The 26,716-nt window shown below is 35.7% G+C and overlaps 3 protein-coding genes, 2 long non-coding RNA genes, 4 other non-coding genes and 1 pseudogene across 10 annotated transcripts; 6 read left to right on the plus strand and 4 right to left on the minus strand.

The window, feature by feature from the left end:
- Positions 1 to 322: 322 nt before the first annotated feature.
- Positions 323 to 1,821, plus strand: arg-1 (Delta-like protein; the record flags this gene model as incomplete). Its single annotated transcript, NM_001029444.1, has 6 exons — positions 323 to 596; positions 649 to 772; positions 823 to 944; positions 1,176 to 1,328; positions 1,374 to 1,619; positions 1,667 to 1,821. 6 exons carry the CDS (start codon positions 323 to 325, stop codon positions 1,819 to 1,821), a joined length of 1,074 nt encoding a protein of 357 aa, NP_001024615.1.
- A 3,316-nt stretch (positions 1,822 to 5,137) lies between these two features.
- linc-75 lies at positions 5,138 to 5,989 on the plus strand. Its single transcript, NR_102154.1, has 2 exons — positions 5,138 to 5,472; positions 5,861 to 5,989. It is a non-coding gene; the product is annotated as a long non-coding RNA linc-75 (long non-coding RNA).
- 21ur-9757 lies at positions 5,882 to 5,902 on the minus strand. The gene has a single exon (NR_070398.1).
- Positions 5,990 to 8,231: 2,242 nt separating the features above from the next.
- On the plus strand, positions 8,232 to 9,089 carry F31A9.2. Its single transcript, NR_146641.1, has 4 exons — positions 8,232 to 8,341; positions 8,644 to 8,755; positions 8,865 to 8,998; positions 9,041 to 9,089. It is a non-coding gene; the product is annotated as a long non-coding RNA F31A9.2 (long non-coding RNA).
- A 3,254-nt stretch (positions 9,090 to 12,343) lies between these two features.
- Positions 12,344 to 12,432, minus strand: mir-796. Its single transcript, NR_023991.2, has one exon. It is a non-coding gene; the product is annotated as a pre-microRNA mir-796 (primary transcript).
- Positions 12,433 to 14,871: 2,439 nt separating this feature from the next.
- C14E2.11 (F-box domain-containing protein) lies at positions 14,872 to 18,503 on the plus strand (the record flags this gene model as incomplete). The annotated part of the gene is made up of 6 exons (NM_001270059.1): positions 14,872 to 14,919; positions 14,964 to 15,040; positions 15,553 to 15,816; positions 15,915 to 16,218; positions 17,649 to 17,920; positions 18,347 to 18,503. 6 exons carry the CDS (start codon positions 14,872 to 14,874, stop codon positions 18,501 to 18,503), a joined length of 1,122 nt encoding a protein of 373 aa, NP_001256988.1.
- Positions 18,504 to 20,248: 1,745 nt separating this feature from the next.
- On the minus strand, positions 20,249 to 21,183 carry got-1.3 (annotated as a pseudogene). Its single transcript has 3 exons — positions 20,813 to 21,183; positions 20,457 to 20,765; positions 20,249 to 20,397 (listed from the first exon to the last, which is right to left on the minus strand). Coding segments are annotated over exons 1-3 (829 nt in total).
- Positions 20,398 to 20,617, plus strand: C14E2.10. Its single transcript, NR_070400.1, has one exon. It is a non-coding gene; the product is annotated as an Unclassified non-coding RNA C14E2.10 (non-coding RNA).
- On the plus strand, positions 20,835 to 20,983 carry C14E2.9. Its single transcript, NR_070401.1, has one exon. It is a non-coding gene; the product is annotated as an Unclassified non-coding RNA C14E2.9 (non-coding RNA).
- A 2,918-nt stretch (positions 21,184 to 24,101) lies between the features above and the next one.
- C14E2.3 (Vegetative cell wall protein gp1-like) lies at positions 24,102 to 24,952 on the minus strand (the record flags this gene model as incomplete). Its single annotated transcript, NM_075931.1, has 4 exons — positions 24,102 to 24,220; positions 24,285 to 24,389; positions 24,510 to 24,831; positions 24,881 to 24,952. The coding sequence occupies 4 exons, from the start codon at positions 24,950 to 24,952 to the stop codon at positions 24,102 to 24,104; spliced, it is 618 nt and encodes a 205-aa protein (NP_508332.1).
- Positions 24,953 to 26,716: the final 1,764 nt, after the last annotated feature.

A 26,716-nucleotide genomic window follows, 5' to 3' on the forward strand; every position in this document is an offset into this window, starting at 1 on the left:
ATCAAAGGACCACACCAGACTTCTGTGCTTACCCAGACGACACATTTCCGTATTCGCATATGTTTTCCTCATTGCAGTCAACCTCGGTCTCCCCGCAAATACTTCAACATCTGGTTTTAGTGGGCGGACTCTTGTATTTGTGTCTCGGTTTTGAAGACAAGATGGCGCACATGGAATTCATTTATTGTACGTTGCTTGTTTTTGGCTATCGTTTTTTTTCCTTTTTGCTTTCATTTTTTCCATCTTCATTCATTTTGGCCTGTCTTGTCTGTTTTAATTTTTAATTTTCAGAATTTTTGTCCCCTACTAGACATCATTAAAGATGTCTGGCTTCTCGTTTTTCATCACCATTTTCCTGTGCTCCATCGCCGACACGAACGCCTCCGGAATCATAGAGTTGCTCATCTCCTCGCCACAATCCGTGCTCATCAAGTCCACGGCGTGTGCAAGTTTTAAATGCCCGGTACACGATGAGCTCTCCGTGCCGAGAAATGTTGAAGGAGGAGTTCCACTGCGGATCCACATTGGTCAGTATCGCGGAGAGGCTCGGCAGAACATTGATCTTCACTTTGAAATCTTGGAGCCAAGTACGAATGGTAGGTTACACAAATTATTATATAAAACCTCTAAAAATCCATTTTCTCTTAGAAATGCTCGCCCTCGAGCAACATCGTGCTCCATCCGACACAAAATGGAACACCGGGTTGCCTATCGTCATCGAGACCACTCTGGGCTTCAACGTGACTGTTCATCTGCGGAATGTGTGCACCTCGTGAGCATTTTTCTAACCGAAATTGTATCAAAATGCAAGGAATTTTACAGAAACTATTACGGTAAGCGCTGCAATCGGTATTGTATTCCGAGCCCGGCACTTCACTGGGAATGCTCAACAAATGGAGTGCGACAATGTGCCGTTGGATGGTATGGAGACGACTGCTCTAGTAGTAAGTGATTTTCGTAGTCTAGCAAGACGCGGAAGCCGCGAAGCGTCGGCTGCAGTGAAAGTAGTGATGATTTCATTGTCGTGAAGTAAAGTGCCAAAGACGCAAGCGCGGGATATTACGCCACAATGCACAGCAGTATGACAGGGCGGAGTGGGCACTCCACGACACGAGAAGCCCAAATAGTGTCAGGCGGAGTGAACCAGATTGAAAGCCGTAACATACCACTTTTAGACATCAAATTTTGCTCTCATCAAAACCCATGTGCAAATGGAGGTGTCTGCTCAACCGACTACAAATGCCAATGCCCATCCGAGTTCCTCGGGCCTCGATGCGAAACGCCAGTGAGCAAAGTGCATTGCACATTGGAGCGCGTTTGCAAGCATGGTTCGTTCATCATCCTCTATCTTACATTCATAAATTCATTTTCAGGAGGAACCTGTGTTTCCGTGAACAGGACGAATGTACAATGCAAGTGCATTCGCGGGTTCTTAGGCTCACTCTGCGAGATCGGTATCCACGGGAATTGCTCGGCAATGAGATGCTCTGTAGATGAGACATGTCAAATCCGGGCCAGCTTTGCGGTCTGTGCGAAAAAGGAAAAGTCTGCTGAAACAGTCACAGGTACCGGACCTGATGCGCTGCACTTTGCGATGCTCGCTGTGATTGGTGTATTTGGTGAGCATTGAATCAGCCATATCATTATGACAATTTGTACTTTTCAGTCTGCGTTGCTGGTTTGGCCCTCGTCGCTTCCAAATGCAAAAAATCTGAAGCCGGCCCAATTCTCCCGACGGTGGTTTACACAGCATCTCCTAATACCAGATCTACGGTTTATAAGGTTCTATCCTGTCATAACCTAGATAACCCAAAAAAATAATTTCCAGGTTTGCATGAACGACTCGGATTGTGAAGTTCAACCGCAGCACAGCTCTCCACCGCCGGCTTACTCGAGCCCAGTCACGCCGAGAGATTGCAAAAAAGGCCCGAAGATGGACTGATTTTAGCAGTAGCTTCACATCTACAAGGATTTTTCTTCTATTTTCTTCATTTTTCTGTTGTGTCAGCCCCATTTTCACCAAATTCTCTTATTACGGTCTCCCTCACTTCCCCACCTCCGAACTATCGCATTGAATTAATCTCGCCCAATTCCTGCACATCAATAGTTTTCTGACTTTTTTTGTATATGTCGTGACAAGGTTGTGAATAAAAAAGAAGCAATTTACAGAATCAAAATTCGTAAGTTATTAGGTTGGAAAGATAGTCATATCCTATTTTTCGAATAATTGTTTGATGGGCCATAAATAAAAAGGCCATAAAAAAAACAAACCATCACAAGTGGTTACATAAATAAAAATGGAACAAAAATAAAAAGAGATGAGAAAAAAATAATGGCTACATTGGAGAAGAAGCAAAAAACACAAATATCGATGTATAAAAGGCAAGAATAAATCATGGATAGAAGTGAGGATAAGGTAACATTAGATCAGTGTTGCTTCATTGTGGGTAGTGTTCTGTTGACAAAAAAGTGTCTCCTAAGTTTAGATTTTCCTGTGCTCCAGATATATTTCTTTTTAAAACGAGTGTGGGTCTCTTGTTGCTCAAAAAACTCAGATTTTTTAAAGTCTACTTTACCATTATTCATTCTGATTACTTGGATTCTGTCAATTATTTTACGTCTCGTGCTTAAGGTTTGGAGGTCGAATAGTTCGTTACGTTCCATAGCAGTTTTGTAATCTTTATCAGTTGGATTAAAATATCTTTTATTGATTCTACTATAAAGGCGCCTAGTGAATGCGTTTTGTACAGACTCTATTGTTTTCTCATCCGATTTTTTTGTCGGAGAAGACACTACTGTTCCATATTCTAAACGAGGGCGGATGAAAGTTTTGTATAAGAGAATCATTAGTTTCTTATTGGAGGTACTGTACTTGTTGAACATGTTGGCCAGTTGAAATTTAGCTAGATTGATACATTTTCTCCAATGATCAGAGAAATCCAGCTTTTCAGAGATTAAAAATCCAAGGTCTCTGGTAATAGCTTTTCGCTCAATAGGGTAACCGTCTAGGTGGTATTTAAAATCTATTCTACGTTTTCCTACTGTGACGTGAACTGTCTTAGATTGGTTTAGAGTGAGTTTTGATCCCTTTGTCCAATCTACTACAGCATCTAGAGCAGACTGTAAATTGTTTTCGCTTTCAGTCTTAGGGGTAGATGCATACAATTTTGTGTCATCTGCGAATTGCTTACATGCTACTTTTTCGGGGAGTATTGATGATATATCATTAACATAGATACCAAACAAAAGTGGTGACAGAACTGCGCCTTGTGGGACGCCACAGGTGGCAAATTTTCTAGATGACAGCGTTTGCCCAATTCTAACCCTAAAGCTTCTATTTGACAGAAATTCATTCACCCATATCAGTAAATTTTTGTTCTTTCTTAAAGATACGAGTTTATCTAAAAGTAAATCATGTGGGAGCCGGTCGAAAGCCTTGGAAAAGTCTAGGTATATGATATCGATTTGCTCACCGTGATCAATACTTTTAGTCCAATCATTCATAGATTCTAACATATTAGTCACCGTTGATTTTCTGGGGCGGAATCCATGTTAATTTTGTGACCAAAATTTGTTTTCTACTAGAAATAACTCAATTTTTGTTAATATACATCTTTCGTAAACTCTGCACAAGTGCGAGGTCAAGCTAATGGGTCTGAAGTCGGTTGGCTTGTTAGCGTTAGTGATTTTTCCAAGAGGTATAACAATGGATTCGGTCCAAGCGAGCGGGACTTGCCCTCTCATCATGCTCAAGTTGAAAGTTGCCTATAAAATATGAAAGAAATGTTCAAAAATAGTTTATTAACACAGGCTTTGTTACCAAATTTCTGAGGAACAGAATAAGGTATAAAACTTCAAAATTATGAATTTCTACGGCACTACAGACCTCCCGACGATGCGAAACAATTTTTTTGCTGGCGCGCAAGTTGTGGATGTTTTTCTTTATAGCGCTGTCTTTTGCGACTCTTAAACATATAATCCTCATAATGATTTTAAAACAGCTTTTGATTTGAGGAATCATTTTTCATAAAAAATTTTCCAAATTAATGAATCGACATTGAGGAGGTCCTTGATTGAAGGAAGGTAAGTGAGAGAGGCTCGGATAACGCATATTCATCTTGACAGTAGAGTTATGTGATTGTAAAAAGTGTTGCTACTAATGTCATTATGGTCTTCTAACATCAGTATATGTTCATGTAAAAATAGGGTTTCTGATCGTAAACATGAGATGAGAAATAGCCACTTTTATTATTATGTCCTGATTTTTCCGAAAAAATCGACTGTCACAAAGTTGTTCACCAGCAGCTGGTAATGAACGGAACACAACTTTCAGTTTCAAAAAGTAATAAAAATATATTTTACCCTTTCAAAATGTATCAATGTTATTGACAAGGATCAGTCTCCAATCTAACAGCCACGCAAGTATGCATAAAAAGCATGCGCGCCAGAACGTCGCACATGTAACTGTGGTAGTTACATTGGAGATGCGGCGAAAACTTAACAGGGCAGCAAATCGAAAAGATTTTTATTTTAATTTACAGAAAAATGTGTAAGCTATCTGATATATAAAACAGTTTTGATTGAAAATGTGTCACTTGTGAGAAAATAGAGTTTAAACTTGAACAACGTTTGTCAACATAATTTTGGTCCACCCTGTATATATCTTCTCTTTTTCTTGTTTTCAATGTCTGTCTAGCACAGCGGTTAAAACGTTTGCCTATTGTGAATCGGGAGTCGGGTTCGGGTTCGGGTAGTGGCAGTATTTCTCTATTTCTCTTATCTCTCACTATAGGCTAGTTCATAGACTATAGGGCAGTTTTCTCTTATGGTGGGGCCGCGACTCCATTTTGAACCTATTACTACTTTCGGTCATTTTGACATCATAGGAGTAGTTTTGAACGCTTTCTCCACTGGCGCTACTCCACATTTAAATCTAAAATTCAATTCAAATTTTACAATACATTTAAGATATATAATTTCAACTTTTCGGTACGGCGCCTTCATAAGTACCCATATTAAAAATGCACATGGAATATTCATTTGTTTCAATTAAGTAATTTCCTAATTATATTGATATGCACTGTTGCATTGCGGGTGTCCCATCTGCATCTCTCCAACCTCTCTATTGACTGTCCATGGAATATTGAGAAAAATCGCCATAATTTGCGCGCAAAAAGCACCTGCGTCAAAAAGAACCTCTCGCATGCTATCCCGAAACGCCGATGGCGAGAGAGCGTGTGGAGAAGATATTCGCAGGCGTCTCAGCAGTTCTCATCAAACCATGGACACGTAATATTTACAACTGTATTTACAACCTCAGGGCGACGACGACTCCAGTGGCTCTATTGTGAGTAATTCATTCATTCATGTTTTCGTGGGCGACTGGTGGTTGCCCGTTTTCTTATTCTAACTAATATTCTATTAAACACTATTTTCTTTTCTTCTGGCGCACCGGAGCTTCTGAAACATTTGGTAAGTCTTGTTTTCTTTTTTATAGGTGGAGTAGCGCCAGGGCTGTTGCTAAAAATTTTCGATCAAAAAAAACTAAAATTTTTTTTTGTTTCCAATTTAGACCAAGAAACATGAAAAAACAAAAAATCGAATTTCTCTAAATCATCATGCCAACTAAAACATAACATTTTTTTGTTTTTTCGGGCAGAAAAATTAAATCGAAAGTTTGACTATGATACTTCATCATTTTGGGACCGTTGTTGTTTTTTTAAAGCAATTTTCCTCACTGGCGCTACTTCGCCTTCATTGGAAAGTTCTGCAAGCAGGTGCGACCGTGGTCAAATGACAAGCCGTGTATGAATCTGAGGTGCCTATTAATTATTTTCCATTTCAAACTATCTTTTTTCAGAAAGCTATAGAAGCAACTGCCTCAACTACAATTCACCTCAAAACCATTGGATGCCGCTCTAATTTTTAAAAAATAATGAAACAATTTTTTTTATTTAATAATCTGTTTTCAATAAAGTATTGTAAATATTAAATAAATTGCTTACTTTAAAAAAGTTTTAACATGAAAAAACTTATTAATTTTGCGGGAAGGTAAAATTCTACTCGTCCCGACCTTGGTTCCAACTTGGGAACTGCCAAGTCAAGCTGAATAAGATCTGAAATTTTGAAATTAAAGTAAGACGGGGGAAATTAAAAGTGAACTGAAGTCTATCAACATTTATCGTTCAAATGACAGAAAATAGACCGCATGACTGTATTAAATTTGTAAATTTTTTAAATGTTATTTTCAATTTTGCCCAATTTTTGGTAATTTCCGGTTTCCGGCAAATTTTACTGATTTTTCACGGATTTTCTGTTGTGCTTCCATAGCATCCATGAGCAGAGACCCTACATGAGAAATGAAATCAGAGCAAAACCAGTCAAGTTTCCAGAAAAACGAATGTCTTCAGAACCTGGGTTTTCCCATGTTGTTGTTTTTTTTTTCATTTTTCGGTGATTTTAATTGAAATAAGTTTTGAATATTTGGGATTACTCTCTGTGAATTAGGTACAATATGTAACTCGCCGTGATATTTTGAAAAATAATTTCAGAAAAAGTCTACGACTTTTTTCAGCTATAGAAATGTATTCTTTACTGAGATTTCAAAAATGATTGGCGTGTAGTTTCTTTGATCTTTGCCAAGTGAATTCAACAGACTTTTGCCCCCCCCCCCCCCCTCGTGAGCCTTCTTGATTTTCACAATGCGGTTTTTAACCGAAACTAGTTGCAATCCTGCCAATCCGACCTTTTTGTTGTACTTTTCCTTTTGTTTCTGTTGCGTCAATCATTGAGCTGCAAATATTTAAATGTTGCCGTTTTTGAATAAGAAAGTAGCTTGCAAAATTGTTGATCACAAACACTTCAAACTTGGCAACCCCAGGAATCAAGTTCTCGCGCGCGTACAGCTAGTCCCCATAATAATGAACCACCCGGTACGTTATTTTCGACCAAGTCAGTTTTTAACAAACTTTGAACACAAAAATCCTGCCCATTGGTAAAAATTCCTAGAAAATCGCCGTTCTTAAATTTGAAATTTAAACCAAATGTTACAATAAATTTAAAATATAATTTTAACTTTTTGGTACGGCATTTTCATAAGTACCCGTACTGGAAATGTACCTGGAATATGCTTTTGTTTCAATGAAATAATTTCCTAATTAGATTGATATTCACTGTTGCATTGCGAGTGTCCCATAATATGCATCTCTCCAACCTCCACTCTCTATTGACTGTCCATGGAATATTGAGAAAAATCGCCACATTATGCGCAGCAAAAAGAACCTCTCGCATGCTATCCCGAAACGCCGATGGCGAGAGAGCGTGTGGAGAAGAGATACGCAGGCGTCTCAGCAGTTCTCATCAAATCATGGACACGTAATATTTACAACTGTATTTACAACCTCAGGGCGACGACGACTCCAGTGGCTCTATTGTGAGTAATTCATTCATTCATGTTTTCGTGGGCGACTGGTGGTTGCCCGTTTTCTTATTCTAACTAATATTCTATCAAACTATTTTATATTCTTCTCGAACACCTGTGTTTCTGAAACATTTGGTAAATCACGTTTTCTTTTATTTATAGGTGGAGTAGCGCCAGGGTTGTTGCAAAAAATGTTCGAACAAAAAAAAACAAAAAATCGACTTTCTCTAAAAACCAAAAATAATTTAATTATTTTTCATCATACCAACTAAAAAATAACATTTTTGGAAAAAAAACGCTTTTGTTTTTTTGGGCAGAAAACACCAAGTCGTCTTCCAAAAGGTGGGAAAAAACTTAGTAATTGTCACTTTTAACTATCAATGGAAAATTTTTTTAAAAAGTTTTACTCTGATACTTTATCATTTTGGTACCATTTTTGTATTTTGAAGCAATTTTCCTCACTTGCGCTATTTCACCTTTGAAACTGTATCTACTCTCGCAATTTTAACGATTTTAGTGGTAAAAGATGCTTCCAGCTTTTTTATTCAAATATTAGTGTTGCAAGCATTTTTATTAGAGTAAAAACGACCATTTTTGATTTATAATTTTACTTTGTTTGCAAAAATCTTTTTAAAAAAGTATGTTATTCTTTTGTTTCAATGAAATAATTTCCTGATTAGATTGATTCACACAGTAGCATTGCGAGTGTCCCATAATATGCATCTCTCCAACCTCCACTCTCTATTTACAACTGTATTTACAACCTCAGGGCGACGACGACTCCAGTGGCTCTATTGTGAGTAATTCATTCATTCATGTTTTCGTGGGCGACTGGTGGTTGCCCGTTTTCTTATTCTAACTAATATTCTATTAAACACTATTTTCTTTTCTTCTGGCGCACCGGAGCTTCTGAAACATTTGGTAAGTCTTGTTTTATTTTTTTATAGGTGGAGTAGCGCCAGGGCTGTTGCAAAAAATGTTTGATAAAAAAAACTAAAACATTTTTATTTCCGATTTGGACCAAAAAACCAAAAATCGAATTTTTCTAAATCATCATACCAACTAAAACATAAAATTTTTGAAAAAAAACATTTTTTTTCTGTTTTTTTGGGCAGAAAGATTAAGTCGAAAGTTTGACTGTTTTATAACTGTTTTATTCGAGTTCACGATAGACAAAATAAACTAACTTTATAATTAAAAAATCATTTTTAATTTTTTTAAAGATAATCTGACAATTCTCTCCTTGGTAGTGTCGAAGAACAACTCGTGGGAGAGAAAAGAACAATCGCTGATTGGAACATTCTGCTATAGGAAAAACCATTCCAAAACACAGTGGTGAGTTTAATTTTCTTTACAAATTTTTTTGAAGCTGTTCCAATTGTTACGGTTTTAGAATGGAAAAATAAATTAACTTAATAATTAAAAAATCATTTTTAATTTTTAGATAAAATAGCAATTCCCTCCTGGACACTGTCGCAAAACGATCAATTTATGGGAACGAAAAGGTCAGTCTCTCAATGGAAAATTCTGCATGCAGGTGCGATCGTGGTCAAACGACAAGCGCTATATGAGTCAGAGGTACTTATAAATTATTTTTCATTTCAAATTATCCATTTTCAGAAAGCTTGAAAGACACTTTTTTTCACTTATTAATCTGAGTTTTCAATAAATTTGTTTTATATTAAATAAAATTCTGATTCAAAAAAAAGTATCAACAAGAAAAAAATGCTAGAATTAAAAAGATAGAATTATATTTGTCCCGTTCTTAGTGCCAATTCGAGCTGAATATCGTTGGAAAATCTGAAATTTTGTAATTGAATTTATACGGGGGAATTTAAAAAAGGACTAGAGTCTAAAAACAACAATATAAAACAACAACAACAAAAATAATAATAAAAACAATAACAATAAAATGCTGGTTCTTGGAAAATTCGTCAAACACAGAAATTCAGTACCACAAACTTTCTGAAATCATTCAAATTTTCTGATTCTAAAAAATAGAAAAGTCATTTTCTGATTTTTTTTGTTGAAATTTTGGGACTTCTTTATTTTTTTGGATTCGGGCAAAATTATTTTTGAATTTTAAAAATGTAAGCTTTGCTAGATATTGAAACTTATGAAAATTTACATGTATGTACATAGTTTGCAAAATCGCAGACTTGAAAAATTCATGATGGAAACCTTCTTCTTGGCTGGCCAACATTTCTTTTGAAAACGAAAGACTTAAAGAAAATGAGTGTCAGAGGAACAACTTTTCTGCGTCTCCTCATGCATTCATACTCTCTTGTCGCCCATTCCCTGGCCACCGCTGATGGCTGGTCGCCGTGATTCTTTAGGCGAATTGGCCTGAAGTCCTGTTGAGTTGTTCTCTCTTCTTTCCGCCACGGCGCAATGAATTAAGAAAAGAGTTGCTTCTTGTCCATTCTGGATGCTGCTAGAAAGCCCTATGCCAGGTTTGCAGCATGATTTGGGCGTGCCTTTCATAGGTAGTGTGTTTTTCAATAAAAAAAAATCGTTCCTCACTTCGAAAATATTTCGATAAAGATATTTTTGATGGTGCTTAAGCGTCATAAAAGTTCGAAACTCACGAAAATTTCGTTTTCAGATTCGTTAAAAGTGTACTTCTTCAGTAACTTTTTCTCAATTTTCTGTCTTCTGTTAGTTGGAGCAGTTGGGACAATTCAGTATGTCTGATGACTATCAGAGAGCAATACTTTCATACTTTCTTGCTGCTGAACAGAGGTGACAGGTTGTCGAAGACTTGAGCAGTACCAACCTTTCGTGGAGTTGCGCAGAGTGTTTTTGTGGCATTCGAAATTGTCCTCCTGAAAATATATACACTACAATTGACAGTTGTGTTAATTAATTCAAATAATCGAATGAAAAACAAACATGATTTGATCTTGGGCCTCATTTGACAAATCGAAACGTGTTGAAGTTAGTGAAGAAAACGAGGTGCTTTCGCTATCTTCCTACACCATTCCAGTTTGTCATTTGAGGTTCTCGAAAAGTAGGTAATCATTTAGAAGGTGAATTAAATTTCTAGAATCAGTAGAATATAAGCACTTCGTATTAGTCTGAAAAAAAATCTGATTTCAGAAGCCAGTTGCTTCAAACTTCAAACGAGTCCAATTTCTGGTCAACTGAACAACAGGAGCCCGTCAGTTGACACAAATAATTTCGTTAAAATTCCACTCGTTCTCGAAGTTGCTTCAAACTTCAAGCAGACGCCAGCCGTACGGTGATTTTATTTTCGGAAAGTTTTCCTTGTTTCTAGTTAACCTCTGAAGCCGTGGTATTACGTGGATTCAAAATTGTCTAAAACTCTGACGTCACAGATTTTCATGTAATGCATTTTCTGTTGAAAAAATCATCGTGACATCAATGCAGTCAATTTGGGATGGGACAAGCTGACTACTCGTGCGAGGGGGCTTCTTCTAGGTTTTTTGGAACTAAACCTGTCGCGAAGTCGGTGAATACAAAGATTCACTCGCTCACGACTTATTAATAAATATAAAGATTTATTAACAAATGATTAAATGTAAAGATTGATTCATCGTTATTACGTAACACATGCTCTTCAATACTCAACTTCATCCGTGCAATCAATGACAACTACTCTGTAAAAGGACGACGGAAAAAAAACCCCAATTCAAACTACCGCCAAAAGGAGGATTCAAGGTGCATGAGATCTCGCCACGACACATACAACAACGACTGCGACCGTACTCTTGTCATCATGGCGCAGCGCACATTGGCCTATATCGTCAGACGTCGGCAGTCTTCATCGGTCTTCACCACCGCAGCACGTGCCCGACGGTGGCACGTTTAAATGAATGTTGAGTGTTAGTGATTCAAGGCTTTCCCCTTGAATCACTCGTAATAAATGAGTTAATTAAATAAGAGTCTTTTGTTAGTTCCTATCAGTACCTCATGTGCCGGAAACCACTCCGAAACAAAACCAGTAGATTCTGAAAAATCAGTGTTCATTTATAAAATGCACTATTTCCTTCTCTTGATGCTTCATAACTTCTTATATTTCTCGTTTACATTACCAAGTATTGGTTTTCCATAGCCTCCCACACAAAAAATGATTTAGGTTCGCAAGTATCGAACTTGCTATTTTTAATGTAATTTTGGACGGGTGGATTATTTTTGTGATTTTCTGTATTTCTTTCTTGAATTATCAAAATAATTTATTGGAGCAATACAAAAACCGCAACAAAATCAGTATTTCGTGGAATTATCTGAAAATAGAAAAACATTGCACTAATTTGAGCCAAATTACTTTGAAAAACCAGTGAAAATGGGCTGAATAGAAGGTGACAACTTTTCAAAAACATGACGAAATAGGAGAAAATGTGGGAGGAGCCTTTACGCAATCCTGGAACGGTTTTCCTATTCTGGCGGGAAATGTGATATTTTGAACTTGGTATTGTTTATAATAGTTCTTAAAAGGATTTTGATAAACAAAGACGCAGAAATCAAAAACCAAAATTTAGGTCATTTTATATTTCTAATCTTGAAGATAAAAATGAGAACTCAAAAATCAAGTCACCTAGTATCATATGGTCTTGTCGCATATGTCTGGTGCTCTCTTTCTCCCAGACGTTCATCTTAAAGCCAGAGCTGAGCAAGAGTTGCAGTAGCATTTTCTCTGTGTCTCCCCAAACATTCACACTCTCTCGTGACCCTGCTCAAGGAAGGTGGCGGGCTCTTCAGCTGCGATGAGCAGTATCATCATCTTGCGGAGTTGCACAACAGGAAGTCACATCATCATTGAGTCTCTTCAGAGACATGAGAACAGACGGAGCAATTTAGAGGAAACCGGATGTCTCTATAAAACAACATATTCCGAAATTTGCAAAGAAACTGTAACTCACGATAATTTTTCTTAAAAATCAATCCTGCTGTAGTTTTGTGACTCTTTTGACAAGTCGGAACGTGGCAAGGTTTGTAACAAGTATAGTGCTTTTACTAACCTCAACTACATTCCAGCTTGTCATTAGAGTATCTGAAGTATTTAAACGATGGAATTCATTTTGAGAGTTAGTTGAAATAATAGAAAATGCATCTTCTTCCTGACAGACCATGAGAAAAGCGCCAGTAGCTACAAATAGTTGTGCTGGAATTTCACTCGTTCCAAATTTTGAAGGAGCTGCCGAAAATCAGTGAAGCACAATCGATTCCCACTAGAATATCATGATTCTGTTCCTTATAGAAAATGACGAGATTGAGGATAATGATGACAATTATGGTAACGATTCTGGAATTTACTTGGAGCATCGGCTGATCATTATCATTGAAATGTTCAGTTCATACCAAAAAAGAGCAAGTGACATTGCTCCGATTAAGATCTTTCTGTGAATTTTTAATTTGGGTACGTCAGTCATTGCCATTATTTTTATAAGTCAACTCCGTAGTCTCTTCAATTTTGAAGTAATTCACGAGGTTCTACAGATTCCAGACTGTGTAAGTTGAGCCACTTGTGCTCAAGTCTATTTTTTTTGTACCTAAATCCAATCCAAGACTTCAATTTTTCTGAACAAGAGAATATGCTTTCTACTTAGTCTGAGAGAAATTTAAAAACTCACGCTAATTTTATTGAGGCGACTCAAGCACACCGAGTTAGTCAAACCACATTTGATGTAGCAGCTTTCTTCCCAGATTGGCAATGTATTTTGGTCGGAGCTACCAAATGGAAACGAATGCTACAGTCCATTCTGATAGATCTTTCCTTCCTAGCGCCAGGCTGTATCATTTTGGTTTGGTGTACGTAGATCTACAAGAATTCCAGGAATTCAGACGCAGACTTCTCAACTGACTTCGCTTTTTATAAGTGACGTCCTGACGTCACATATTTTGAGGAAAAGACTTCTGCATTTTTTGTAGATCAAGCCGTATTGTGACAGCCTGACACCACGTGAAGTCTCCGTATCTGGAAAAAACGTGTCGGTTCATCTTTTTAACTTTCTAATCTGTACGTCCCATGCGAGTTTCTTGTACCGAATCCAAAAGAAGAGTCAATGTGTGCTGAAAACGATAGAAACTCGAAAACTTATTTTAAAATCATTGGGGACTACTTTCACTTTTGTCAGTTATTGAATGTGATGCATTTGATCCGATTGCTTGTACTTTTTTCCAAGTTTCTTGTTCTTTCTTCATCACACTTTCTTTGATAGCGGTAGGCCTATTTCAAACTGTGCTCGGTGTGAAAAATCCGTGGAAAATCTAAAAAAATTCATTTAAAAACTATTAATCACATTTACAAAAATTTTTGTACAAGACCACTCCCAATTTTCAAAGCTAAAAATACTCACAAGTTTTTTTCCTGTTCGTTTTTAGCCTAAATTCAAATTTTCACATCCGAAAACAAGCGTTGAGTTCAGCTCTTTCCATTGGCAACAATCTGAAAAAAAATTTAACTACATTCTAAACAAAAGCTCAAAAAATCATAACAAATGAGCAAGTTACACGTGCTCGAACCTTTTCGAAAACATGACAAAATAAGCACATATGGGGGCGGAGTCACTGCGCAACTCTGGCACAGTTTTTCTATTCCGGCGGGAAAAATGGTAATTCAAATATAGCTAGGAGAGAATTCTTCAACTTTCAAAAGTTTTTTTGGTAACAAAAGCACAGAAATCTATACTCAAGACGGTCACTATCGATGTTTCTATCTGTTACTGTGCATCTGTTAGCCGGAGCAGAGGATGAGATCATAAATGTCTGAGTCTCTTTAGTAACACACACTGTCTAAAAGTGTTGGATATGTTCATCAATATTGCTCCTCACACGTGTATTGCTGACACGAACTTTTTCGCAATACAAAAAAACCGGACAAAAAGTAATGAAATAATTTAAAATAATATTGTAAATGATACCTGGGGTTGAAAAATACACGAGTGTTCGGGTTTAAAGAATACAGACAAAATTTAGACTTTTTTTTATAAATTTTCAGCTCAAACGGTATTGATTTTCAGATTCAATGGAAACTTTCAGCATAGTGAGAAAAAGTTTTATAATTTCAGACAAATTTCAGATTTTTTAATATTTTCAAACAACTCAGCTTTTGAGGCTGGCGCCCGCGCCCAAACATTCCCTCTCACTTTTCCCCTTCTACCACCGTGGCCGCGCATATGCTATTTGCGTACCATCTGCCACCCTCCGCGCACTGGCCATCTGCTACCCCTCTAGCGTGCACCATGGGAGGTGACCACAGTTCCTCTTGTGACCATCAAATTCCCCTTAAAACTACTGAGCAGTATTGATTGTTTTTACATCGTACTGTGCAGCCTCTCTCGCCCCTATCATAATTTCCGTCCAATTAGTACCAACTGCTTTTTTTTTTTCAAATGTGCCTTATTTTCCTGATCACATATTTTTTCCTGATCACATATACTTTGTTGTGTGCATTTATATGAACATTAATACATCAATTAACATCTGCAATGAAATATTTGAAACTGCTGTCTTACGTTTGCCTGTACAGGTTCTGGGTGAGAAATTAACTTTTTAAATTAGTTTTTCCTTCATTTTTCAGAGAAAACCGTTCAAAGTTCGTGATTTGCCGTTCATTCCAATGAAAAACATTATTAGCCAATTGGATATTGATTCAATGTTAGTTTGAAAAAAATAATGGCCAGTTGTGAAATATTTGAAGTTAATTTAAACTCGGTTTTGAAAACCAAAACATTTTTGTCAAAATTACATTTCCTAAAATCACTGAAAACATGTTGGCGGGAAATTCAGATTTTCGGAGAAAATAGTCTTGGCAGAAAATTCTAACATTTTGAGCATACATTTTAGCGGGAATTCAATTTTTTTGATAAACTATTTGGCGGTAAATTCAATCTCCCTGGATAAACGGATAGAAAACACACAGAAAAGTGTTTTTGAAGACCATAACATTTTTGAAATACTAGAGTAACTTGGAGAAATATTTCCAAATGTCTGAAAAATAGAAAAAGATATTGGAATTTCCAGAAACAACTTCGGAAAGGCCAGGAAAACTTCCTAAAATAGTTAATTCCTTTTAAAAAGTTTCACAATTTTCTGGATGTTTTTTGAAAGGTTGTAGAAACTGATAACAGTTATGATTTTCTCGTTTTTTTAAAAATAATGTTTTACAGAGTGCAGCTTTTGAAGACATCAAATCGAATGAACATGAAATTAAGTAATTTTAGAAGAAAAATTCATAAATTGATAATAAGTCATCATGGAGCATACGACCAAAATGCAGACACCATTGAAAATTCTCGTATGCATCAACATATTGTAGTCTTAGAAACAAAGAGTGATGTTATGTGTGCTTATAATTACGCCTTACATAAGAGCAAAACCTTTAATTATTGTTTATCACAAAACAGCATAAATTTCTGGATTGAATATTTTTGGTGAGATTTTCAGGATTGTTCTGTTCTCAATTTTGTTTTGAAGTTGCAAATAAGAATAACTCATTTTTCGTTAGCATTCCGCAGATTGATGTTTTCAGCGCCGACAAAAAAACACGACTTCCAAAGTTTGAATTCAAAAACTCGAACAATCTTTTGGAACTGTTGAATATGTTTTATAATATGTTTTTGATAGACCAAGTGGCTTTGACAATTGATGGAAATCAACTAAAAGGAGAATACAAATTGATTTTGAATCACCCATTGCTTCAAAAATGTCATGACATTGAAATAGTTGGGAAGAAGTTTTGGGTCTTGGAACGAGACATGAAATATAAATTAAATACGATAAATGTTACCTCTGGATTGCAAATTCAATGTCGGACGGATTTTGACTGTATACTTGTGAGTTCGTAGGTTTTTGTTAGAAAAAATAACATTAATGTATATATATATATATATATATATCTATATATAATCTCGTTTCGCCTCGCTCTCGGAGAAATAGTTTTCCCTGATCAAGCTGCGCTCTAAACAGTAGGCACGAATTTCATAGTATCATAGGTTTATTGGTTGGGTTTTAGAGTGGTAGAGGACGTGAAAAAAAAGGGAAGTTTGGGGCAAGGCGCTCAGACTTTCACAAAAAATTTTTGAAATTTTTTATTTACTGACAAAAAGTGTCAATTACTCATAGTCAGTTTTTGCCACTCATAATTTTGAAAACCGAAAAAAAATTTTTTTTTTGCCTACATTTTTATACTTTAATTTAATTTAATTTATTTGTATTAAAACATTGTGGGGTTCGAAACATGCGACATTACTTTGGATATCCTCAAAAGCCCATGTTTTTCAAAATTTTGGCAATTTGCCAAAACATTGACCGGAAATTATGAGTAATCAAAAATTGTTTGGAAAGTTTTATTAGGATATTCAGTCGTTTTGGATCATTATAAGTGTATTTAGGCAAAATCCCTACTGGTGCTACTCCACCTTTAACAGGGTTGTCAGTTTCGAACTCAAAAGTAATGATCCAAAAATTGACTTGCACTCAAAATGACAAATTGAAAAATAAATTTACATGCAATACTAAAACTTCGAAATTTATTATAGTTAAAAAAGGTAAAAAACCGGAAATTTCGGTAATTTTAGCAGTTGTTCAAACTGCCGATATCTAGAAACACAAAACGAAAAAATTTAAAATAGTTTACAATTGGTTCCATCATTTTCGTATTAAAAAACTGCGGATCTGAGAGTCAGGTACACTGCCTGATGGTGCTCTCATTGGGCTATAATTTAAGCTACGTCCTAGCCGGGGACTGTGACCGATAATCCAGTCGTAGATTGCTCCACTTCCCAATAGAGGCTGAGTGAGCCTAGGGGGCAAGGCCGGCCTTAAACTTGCGACCTCCGAGCTGCTACTACTCCCCACTGAGTTATCCTGTCCTCTTTTTGTACTCTTACAGTGCATTCTAAAATAAGCAAAATTTGCATCCAATCCACAGTTTTTTGTAATCAAACATTCTGAAAACTATTGTCAAATCAAAGATCATGCTCAATAATATACATTCCAGAAAGATTGGTAAGCAGCAAAAAAAGGTATAAATTTTGACCCGGGACATATTTTCCGCTTTAATAATACAACTTTTCTAAACTACTCCATTTGAATATTATAGAAAATACGATCGCACAAAAATAAACAACGACGCAACGACACTCCGATGTTTCTAAGCCCCGCCCACAATTTTGTTTGCACTGAAATGTGTCGGCCGCAGTGCGTTGCGTCGTTGTTTATTTCTGTGCGATCGTATTTTTTCTATCTTAATACGTCATTCCAGTTATCGAAAATTCTTCACGTCGACATTTTGAACGCAGAACTGATCACAGTAGAAGAGCTAATTGACATGGAGTGTGAAGTCATAAAGTTATGGAAACACGAATTTACCCCATTTCAAATTAATGAATTTTTTCATTGTTGGATGATGGGCGCAATGCCTAAAGTAAGAAGATTTCGATTGAATATGGGTTGCAATCATATCCTTTATGATGATATATTACGTAATATTCCCGCCTTGCCGTGGGATAAAAGAAGGCGTGCCCAGTTTTTTTGGTTAGTTTACTTTTAGCGAACTCTAATATTTTTCCGCTTCTCAAAAAATGTGAAGTATTTTCCACTTTTGCCATTCATGTATTTTTTTTGCAAATATTTAAAAAAGTTTTCCTACGATTTTTATACTCTGATTATATTGTATCATTCAAAAAGTTAAGAGTAAAGAAATTTTCAAAAGTTCTGAGAGGCAATATTTGTAAGTTTTCAGTAGTTTCTAGAACATTTCAGTATTTCAGTTAATTTATAAAGGGATTAAGACATTTCCAAGTATTGAGAAAACTTCAATAAGAAAATTATAAAACATACGCATTTTTTAGAATTTCTGGAAAATTCTGGAAATTTTCAGATCAACGAAAATTCATAAAAATCTGAACCGGGATAAATGACGGGGTCTCAAAATCTCACAGAAAACATTGATATTTTTAGCGATCGAATTGAACTAGTTGATTGTGAACATGGACTCGATATAGAACGAGATGATCGGCTACTTGCAACTGTAATTAAACGCTTTGAAGCTGTCGATTTTGTTGTTTGGCATGATCGATTTCCAACCGATTCTTGGCAAGAAACGCGCTTCATATGAGGTTTAAAATTTCAATATAATTTATTTGTTAAAGGTGAAAGGGAGTCATAATATGTTTTCAATTGCAGAAAGTATACCATCAGTATGCAGTGCTGGCCAAAAGTGCATCACCTTGTGCTTTTTTGGTAATTTAGCAACTTTTCACAACAAATGTAACTCAAAAAATTTCAGCTTGGGACCGAGTTAAGCAAATTCCAAAAACTGATTCTTGTAGCCAAAGATCTATTCTTACATTTTCATTTTGTTTTGTTCTTCTCAGGATTAAAAATATTCCCTAGTCAGAAACTAGAAATGGTTTTAAAAAAAAGTTCAACAAATATTGCGCATAGTTTGCTCATATTTAATTTTGCTTTGACATGTTAACATTTTTTCAAGAGCCATGGCAGTTGATAAAGCGGCCGCCACCTCGTAAGCCCATTTTGTTGATGGTTACTATCATAAAATGACTGTAACAGCAGATTTTGAAGTTTAGGTTGAGAAAAGTTATTCAAATTTCATAAATTTTTCAAAGTTTATTGTTTCAGTTTTTCCGAAAGCAGTCACGAAAAAAGTTAAGGTTCAAACTGGAGTCTCAGAAGACACTGTTTAGCTCCTACGTTTAAAAATTGTGTAATTTAGTTTGAAAATCGTTTTTTGAGCATATTTTGTAAGGTACTGTTGACTCACACTTAAATAGCAAACACTTTTTGCTCACTTATTAAAAAACTTTTTTTGCCGGTTCTTTTGTTCTTTTTACATTTTTATTTACAGTTTAAATAGTTTAGTCATATTTTACGTTAGCCACGCTGGCAAAAAAAAACCAGGCTCAGTTTCTCGGAAAATAGCGTTTGAGCTTTAATTGAAATTAGTTTTTCGAAAAAATAGAGTTCAAATTTTAACACTGGCTTAGTGTCTTAAAAATAGAGTTTGAGCTTTCAATTATGCTTACTTTCTTGAAAAATGCATTAAAAAACTAATCTGCCAAGCGACGTGAAAAAACCTTTCACGTGGTTTTTTCGAATAAAACAGTCAAATTCAAAACACACTTTACTTTCGTGCCAGAATTAATTGGAGACAGAATTAATTTTGGGACTACGCTAGAAAAACGTTAATTATTGGAAACTACAAAATTTATCTGTAAATCAATTTACATGCACTGACAATTCCATTGAACATCTGGTTTTTAGTTAGAGCCAATTTAGTAACCATCTTTAAAATAGTCTTTTGAGGTGTCGGGCGCATTTTCAATTTGCTACGGCCGTTGGAAACATTTTGAACATAAAAAAGTCCTAACCAAAAGAACAATTCGGTCGGAGTATTTTTCGAGAGAATTTCTAGTTTCTGAGTTCTACTCGTTTAAAGAATTCATAAAATTACCGAAAAACTAAAATAGGATACATTTTTGGCCAGCACTGTAACTGAAAGTAAATTTTTTTTAATGATTGTTCAATTTTGCAAAAATCAAAGAAACGGCTGATTGCGTCAAAATTAAAAAATGTTATATTCCCTTAATATGGTATTTTTTTCTGTCGTTTAATCATATTTTCTCAAAACTCTACTTCACCTTTAAATTCTAAAACACAAAGGTTTTTTTAACTTTAGTGTTTTTTTAGTGTTTTATCCGCTTTACTATTCATTTCACTTGCAAAATAATGAAAAGCTTCTTGGCAGCTCGTGACAACTGAAAGAAAATTGATCTATTTATCAAATATAGATGTCAAAATATAAAGGTCAAAATATAGATGTCAATGAGTGAAATATAAAGTTTAGACGTTGCTCTTGACGGCACGAACAGTCTCGTCGATTGCCTTGGCAACGTATTCGACGTTTTTCATGTTTAGTCCACTAATATTTATGCGTCCGTCGCTGAGGAGGAAGACTTTGTGGTTGCGAACGAGGTGATCGACTTGAGTAGCTGAAAAATAAATTTTTTAAAAGTCCTTTTTTACGAAAGTGTGGCAAAAGAAAACTCACAAGTGAGACCAGTGTAGCTAAACATTCCAGTTTGTCGAATGATATGATCCCAGCTTCCTGGAGTTTTGAGAGCACTCAAAACGTCAAACAAAGCAGTTCTCATTTGCTTGATGCGAGAAGATATCTGTTGAATAGACTGAATCCAAAATTCACGACGAGCTGAGGTGGAGAGGACCTTGTGTACAATTGTAGCTCCAAATGCTGTTGGATAAAACGCGTTAATGCGGATAGCAAGCGACATCTGAGATTTTATTCCAGGAATGACGGCAGCGTTGTTTACGACAACTGTAAGATTTCCCAACCGCGGATCTAAAGAAGTTCATAACATTTTTTGAAATGTACTATTCAATACTTACTCGTAAAAAATAAGTTTTTAGCGAACGACTGAGCCACAAACAATTCTATTCCGTCACTAACAAAGTGTCGGATAGCCCAAGAATCGGCGGCCGGGTCTCCAGATGCACATCCTTGGTAAGAAATGTCAAAAAAAGGGAAAAGGCGTTTTCTCTTGATGACCCGGGCGATCTGCTTCCACTGATTTTCGCTCAAATCCATTCCAGTCGGGTTGTAAGCACATGCAGGAAGAATGATGACCGATTTTGCAGGGGCGAATTCAAGATCGGAGAGGAGCTTTTCAATATCTACACACTTTTCCTCATAATTCCAGAAAGTGTATTCGGCGACTGTCGTAAAGCCAGCTTTTTTACAGATGAGATGGTGGGATTCCCTGAAAAGTTAAGTGTCTTTGTGTTCTCAAAGAAAATCTAATAATTTTGTGGATCAATTTTCAAAGTTTTCACAGAGTTTAGTATGTTACTTGAAGGTGGAGTAGCGCCAGTGGGGATTTTGTCTAAATGCAGCCACGCCTCGCGGTGTTTGCGGACTTGCCCACCGTAGTCGAGATGCCCTCAACATTTACAAGTCTAGTTTGTGATGGAAAATGTGTTGCCTTCCAGTGAGCTCACCGGAATGAGGGGGATTTGAGGGAAAAAATTATATTTTAATTTTAGAAAAATTATACATTGAATTATAAAATAGTGATGATTTATACATTCCAAAATTAAAAATTGAGACGAAACATTCTTAATTTAAAAATTATTTACCTATTTATTTATTTGTTAGCCTCCCCAACTATTCTGTAAAAAACTCAGTTATTGTCAGCTTTGAGCTCTTAATAAATCAGTTTTAGTATGACATTTTGTCATTTTTACAATTTCTTCCTTGGCCATACACCTTCAAAATTAAAAAAAAAGATAAATGAAAAATATATCAAAATAGTGTTTAGACCAGGGCTGTGCGACAACCGAGATTTTCGGCAAGCGGCAATTGCCGAAGTTGCCGAGCGCTAAAATTTTCGACAACCGGCAACTTTTGGTTGCCGAAAATTCGGCAACTTTTCGGCAACCGGCAACCTGGTTGCCGGCAACCGCACAGCCCTGGTTTAGACCATGAAAATCATTATTCGAATCTACATTAAACGATGAAATTAATATTGAAATTGGTTTGAAGAGAAAAAGTAATTAGAAAATAGGATTACAAAGAAAAATCACAAATTTGTTATGAATATTGATGCGTTACAAATAGATTGGGACTTGGAAAAAATCTGAAAATTAAGAAGAAAAATTGCACTAATAGGATTAGAACAGAAGTAGATCAAAAACGAAAACAAAGTAAATTGTATACAATAAAAAAAATGACCAGTGAGATAATGATGTTGTAGTTTTCTGCTCTGAAAATGGAATACATTTTATTTTAAAAATGAAAATAATGACCTACCTCCAAATCTTTCGAGCTCCGCCACTTTAAGGGATTACGCCGAAAATGATGTTGTCTTCTACGCCACTGAAAAATTGCAGTTTTCAATAACAGAGTAAGGAAAATCTTTTAAAACATGCAACATGTGCAAATGCTCAAACCGCATGGAAAAAATATAAAAAATAAATTCTAAAATTTATTTGATTCAAATATTAATATTAAAGCATTGTAGGTGTGGTTTTTGAGTGTAAGTATTACACGTGGTGTCAGTCTGTCTAATTACAGTTTGATCTACCAAAAATGCGGGAATATTTTTCCAGAAAAAAAAACGTTAGTAGGCTCTTAGCCATGCGAAGTCAGATGATATGTCTGCATCTCAACTCCCGCATTTTTTTTAGATCAATTCGAAATAAGACATTCTGACTTTACGTGGTATTATAAAAAAAGTTTAAAAAAAAATTTTTTTTTGAAAGCTTATTTACCGTTCGTGAAGAGTTCGCACCATTCGACGTGCAACGCGTACTTCTCGAGCCTGGAAAGTGGTCTCCTGAATCAGGTCCCTGATATCTTGCATCAGACGCTGACGATCCCGAAATTCGCCAGGATTCAGCTCCATCACTTGGATCAACACTTGATCCAGACGCTCAAGACGCTGCACATAATCTTCCAGCAATGCTCTCAATACATCGAGCATTTCCCCATAACTGTTTGCCATTATCACTTCATTTCGGATGTGGATTTGAATCATTCTGAATGTCTCTATTAGTGTTGGTGTAGCGCCAGTGAGGAAACTGCTTTAAAACATGCCTATGGTAACACAATTACCTACCTAGCAACCTAGCTTACCTAGCCCAACCTAGCTTACCTAGCCTATCTAGCCTACCTAGCCTACTTAGCCTATTTAGCCTACCCGGCCTACCGGTTCTCAAGCTAATTGAAGTTATTTGTAAAAAGATTCAAAAAAAAATTCTAAATTTTATATGATTTTTGAAAATTGGAAAAATCTCAGTTTCTTTCTAATTCCTTTTTGAATTTTTAAAATTTTCCACTAGGGTCTAGAACATTCCAGAATTCTTTTGAATTTTCCAGAACCTTTTAAAACTGTCCAGAATTTTTTAAAATTTTCCAGAACCTTCTAAAACTTTCCAGAATTTTTTTTCAATTGTCCAGAAGGTTCTTGAACATTCCAGATTTTTTTTGAATTTTCCAGTAGGTTCTAGAACATTCCAAAATTTTTTAAATTTTCCAGAAGGTTCTAGAACATTCCAGAATTATTTCAAAATTTCCAGAACCTTCTAGAGCTTTACAGAATTGTTTCGAATTTTCTAGAACCTTTTAGAACATTTCAGAATTATTTCAAAATTTTACAGAACCTTCTAGAACAATCCAGAATTTTCTTACATTTTCCAGAACCTTTTAGAACATTCCAGATTTTTTTTAAAATTTTATAGAAACTTCTAGAATTTTTACAATTTCCCCACTGGCTTTAATATTTAAATAAAAATGTAAAAATGAAAAATATATCAAAATAGCTTTCAGACCATTGAATTAGATACAAATTTAAAATTAAAAAAAAATTTTGAAAATTTACATTAAATTATTAAATGAATATTGAAATTGGCTTAAAGAAAAAAAAACAAAATAGGATTACAGAAAAAAAAATCACAAATTCACGATTTTGCGAATTGACAATTTACGAATACAAATAGATTGGGACTTGGATAAAATCAGAAATAGAAAGTAAAACTCAAAATCTAGTAGGAAATTGGAAAAATGGGAAAAGTTGATGAAAAAAGATACAATGGGAAATACCTATACATATGTATAATCTGGTTGAAAATATTTGAACATAAAAATTACCGATAATATAATTGCAATATGTTATCCGTTTTAAATAGAAAAGCTGCCGGAAACTGGCATTTGTTGGAAAACTTCATCCGGCTTAGCCGAGGATACCGGGTTTTCGGCCTTCGATGATGTCTTTGCCTGTTGGCCGGAGCACTGACTATCTGAAAAATATAATATTTTGAATGCAGAGAAGGGTCAGTAGGAAAATGTTTGAAAATAATTTACCCATTCTGGCCATCAAATGTGTCGGCTTTGGCGGCACCGGGGGAGGCGTTGGAAATGGGCTAACATTTGGCAAGACAGAAGTCGATTGGGTTTTCTGTGGTGGCTCTGGAATTGTTTTTTGTAAAGAGGAGATCTATGTCCAGTTGCCGAAATTTTTTGGGTTCGGCAACTTCGGTAATCGCCGGTTGCCGAAAATATCGGTTGCCGCCCAGCTCTCTAACATACCTTGCTCGGCAGTTGAGCTAGAATCTATTGTGACCGGAGCTGTGACTGTTGGCTGCTTCTTCTCAATGCCGCATTCGGAATTCAATTTCTGGCTTGGAGCAGTTTCTGCAGCTGGGATATCGGTTGGAAAAGTAGAAGCTTGTTCAGTCTGCTCACTGATGACCGAGAAGACCAGTGGATCGTGAATCCGAATTTGTGGCAGATTGGGACAACTGGCTTCTTTGATTGGAGGCGGCGGGGCAATTCTTGTTGGAACGATCACTCTGATCTGCTTCTTTCGTGGATCCTGATTGCAGTCGAATGGAGTATGGAGAATGGGGCTCTGAAAACGGTAGTTTTTTTTTAATTTTTGATGAACTGGCTTGGCTCACCGTGTTAATTCGACAGCTCTCGCAGATGGCCGGATTTGGCTGGGAGTGGCATTGACCTTGAAAGAAAAACATTAGTATGTTTGATATTTCAATTTTAGGATATACATATAATTTTTCATACCGGTAAGATTAAATTTTTTTTAAACCAGAAAAAAAAATTCGAAATCACCTAGAGATTTTGCGATTAAATCATGCTTATGGTACCACAATGACCTACCTAGCCTACCTAGCCTTCCTAGTCCACCTAGCCTTCCTAGCCTACCTAGGCACCGGTGCTCAAGCTAATTGAAGTTAATTGTTCAAAATTCAGAAAAAAAACTCTAATTTTTATATGATTTTTGAAAAGTGAAAAATGGTTTTTTCGCCGCAGCCGACATTTTTCGAGTTTCCCGCCGAACTATACAAAAGGCGCGGCAAGCGTTTTAGCGTCTGCGTATAAGCCTTTACTAGAGACTGGGTTTTTTTTTTATTTTTACAACTAAAACAACAACGTTTGCAGTACAAGCAACAATAGTTTAATTTCTTACCGGTTTGAAGATCCTCTGGCTTGCTGTTCCCCGAAGAATCCTGGAATTTTTTTCCTTAAAGGGGGAGTAGAGTTTGTGGGGAAATATATGTTTCTGACTCTAATTTTGCCCCTGATACCGAATATCGATGTGAAAAAATTTTAAAAAATTTCCCTGATTTTATATTAATTTTTAAAATCCGAAAATCCATTGGATGCCTATATGTGAGTTTTCAAACGCAAAATTTTCCCGCCAGAGACGCCCCGCCCACGAAACCGTGCCGCACGTGTTGGTTTACGAGCTGAATATTTTCCTTCTATTTTTATTTGATTTTATACCGATTTTCGTCGATTTTTCTCATTTTTTCTCATTGTTTTGGTGTTTTTTATTGAAAATTTTGTGATTTTCGTAAATTTATTCCTATTTATTAATAAAAACAAAAACAATTCCATTAAATATCCTATTTTCAGCTCAAAATCGACTGGAGACGGAAAATCGCGGCGAAACGACGTTTCCTGGAAAAGTGAGAATTTCTTATGGCAAATATTATTTAAAATCAATCAAAATATAAAAAATAGTTCGTTCGCTGAAAATTTAAGCGTTTTCCGACCAAAATCAGCCCCTAGAGCGTCTATCCAAAGTTGGCGTTCCTCTTCTTTTGTCGGTATTCGGGTTACTTTAGTGGATGACTGTAGCATGTCGCAGAACTGACATCGTTTATATTGGGACATCCAGAAAACTATCATAAAATTATATTTTTGTATCAGTTAGTTTTTTTCAATATACTTCACACAGTTCAGAACCAGCTTAATTGTGAAATGTTTTAATGTCTTACTGCGAAAATTTTATTTCTTAAAAGTTATCAAATCTCAATAACGAAAGGGTTCTACAATAATACAAACATTTAATTTTCAGAGTTCCGGAAACATTGATTCGACGCGCTCCGGAGGATCCTCGAGGACAATTTTTTTTTCCAAAAAATGTGTTTTTTTAATTATTTTTTTTCAAAAATGAACAATTTTAATGTTAAATTTATTTCTTGGCGTAAATAAGAGTCTCAATGAGACTCTCAGAAGAAAATTGATAAATATTATTAATGATAAAATAATAATAATAATAATCTTGTTGATCCGTTCTATCTCCAGACGATTTTCCTCGTCTCCAGTCGATTTTGCGCTGAAAATGGGATATTTAATGGAATTGTTTTTGTTTTTATTAATAAATAGGAATAAATTTACGAAAATCACAAAGTTTTCAATAAAAAACACCAAAAAAAATGAGAAGAAATGAGAAAAATCGACGAAAATCGGTGTAAAATCAAATAAAAATA

This window comes from Caenorhabditis elegans, chromosome X (assembly GCF_000002985.6).
Source record: "Caenorhabditis elegans chromosome X".
Lineage (NCBI taxonomy): Eukaryota > Metazoa > Nematoda > Chromadorea > Rhabditida > Rhabditidae > Caenorhabditis > Caenorhabditis elegans.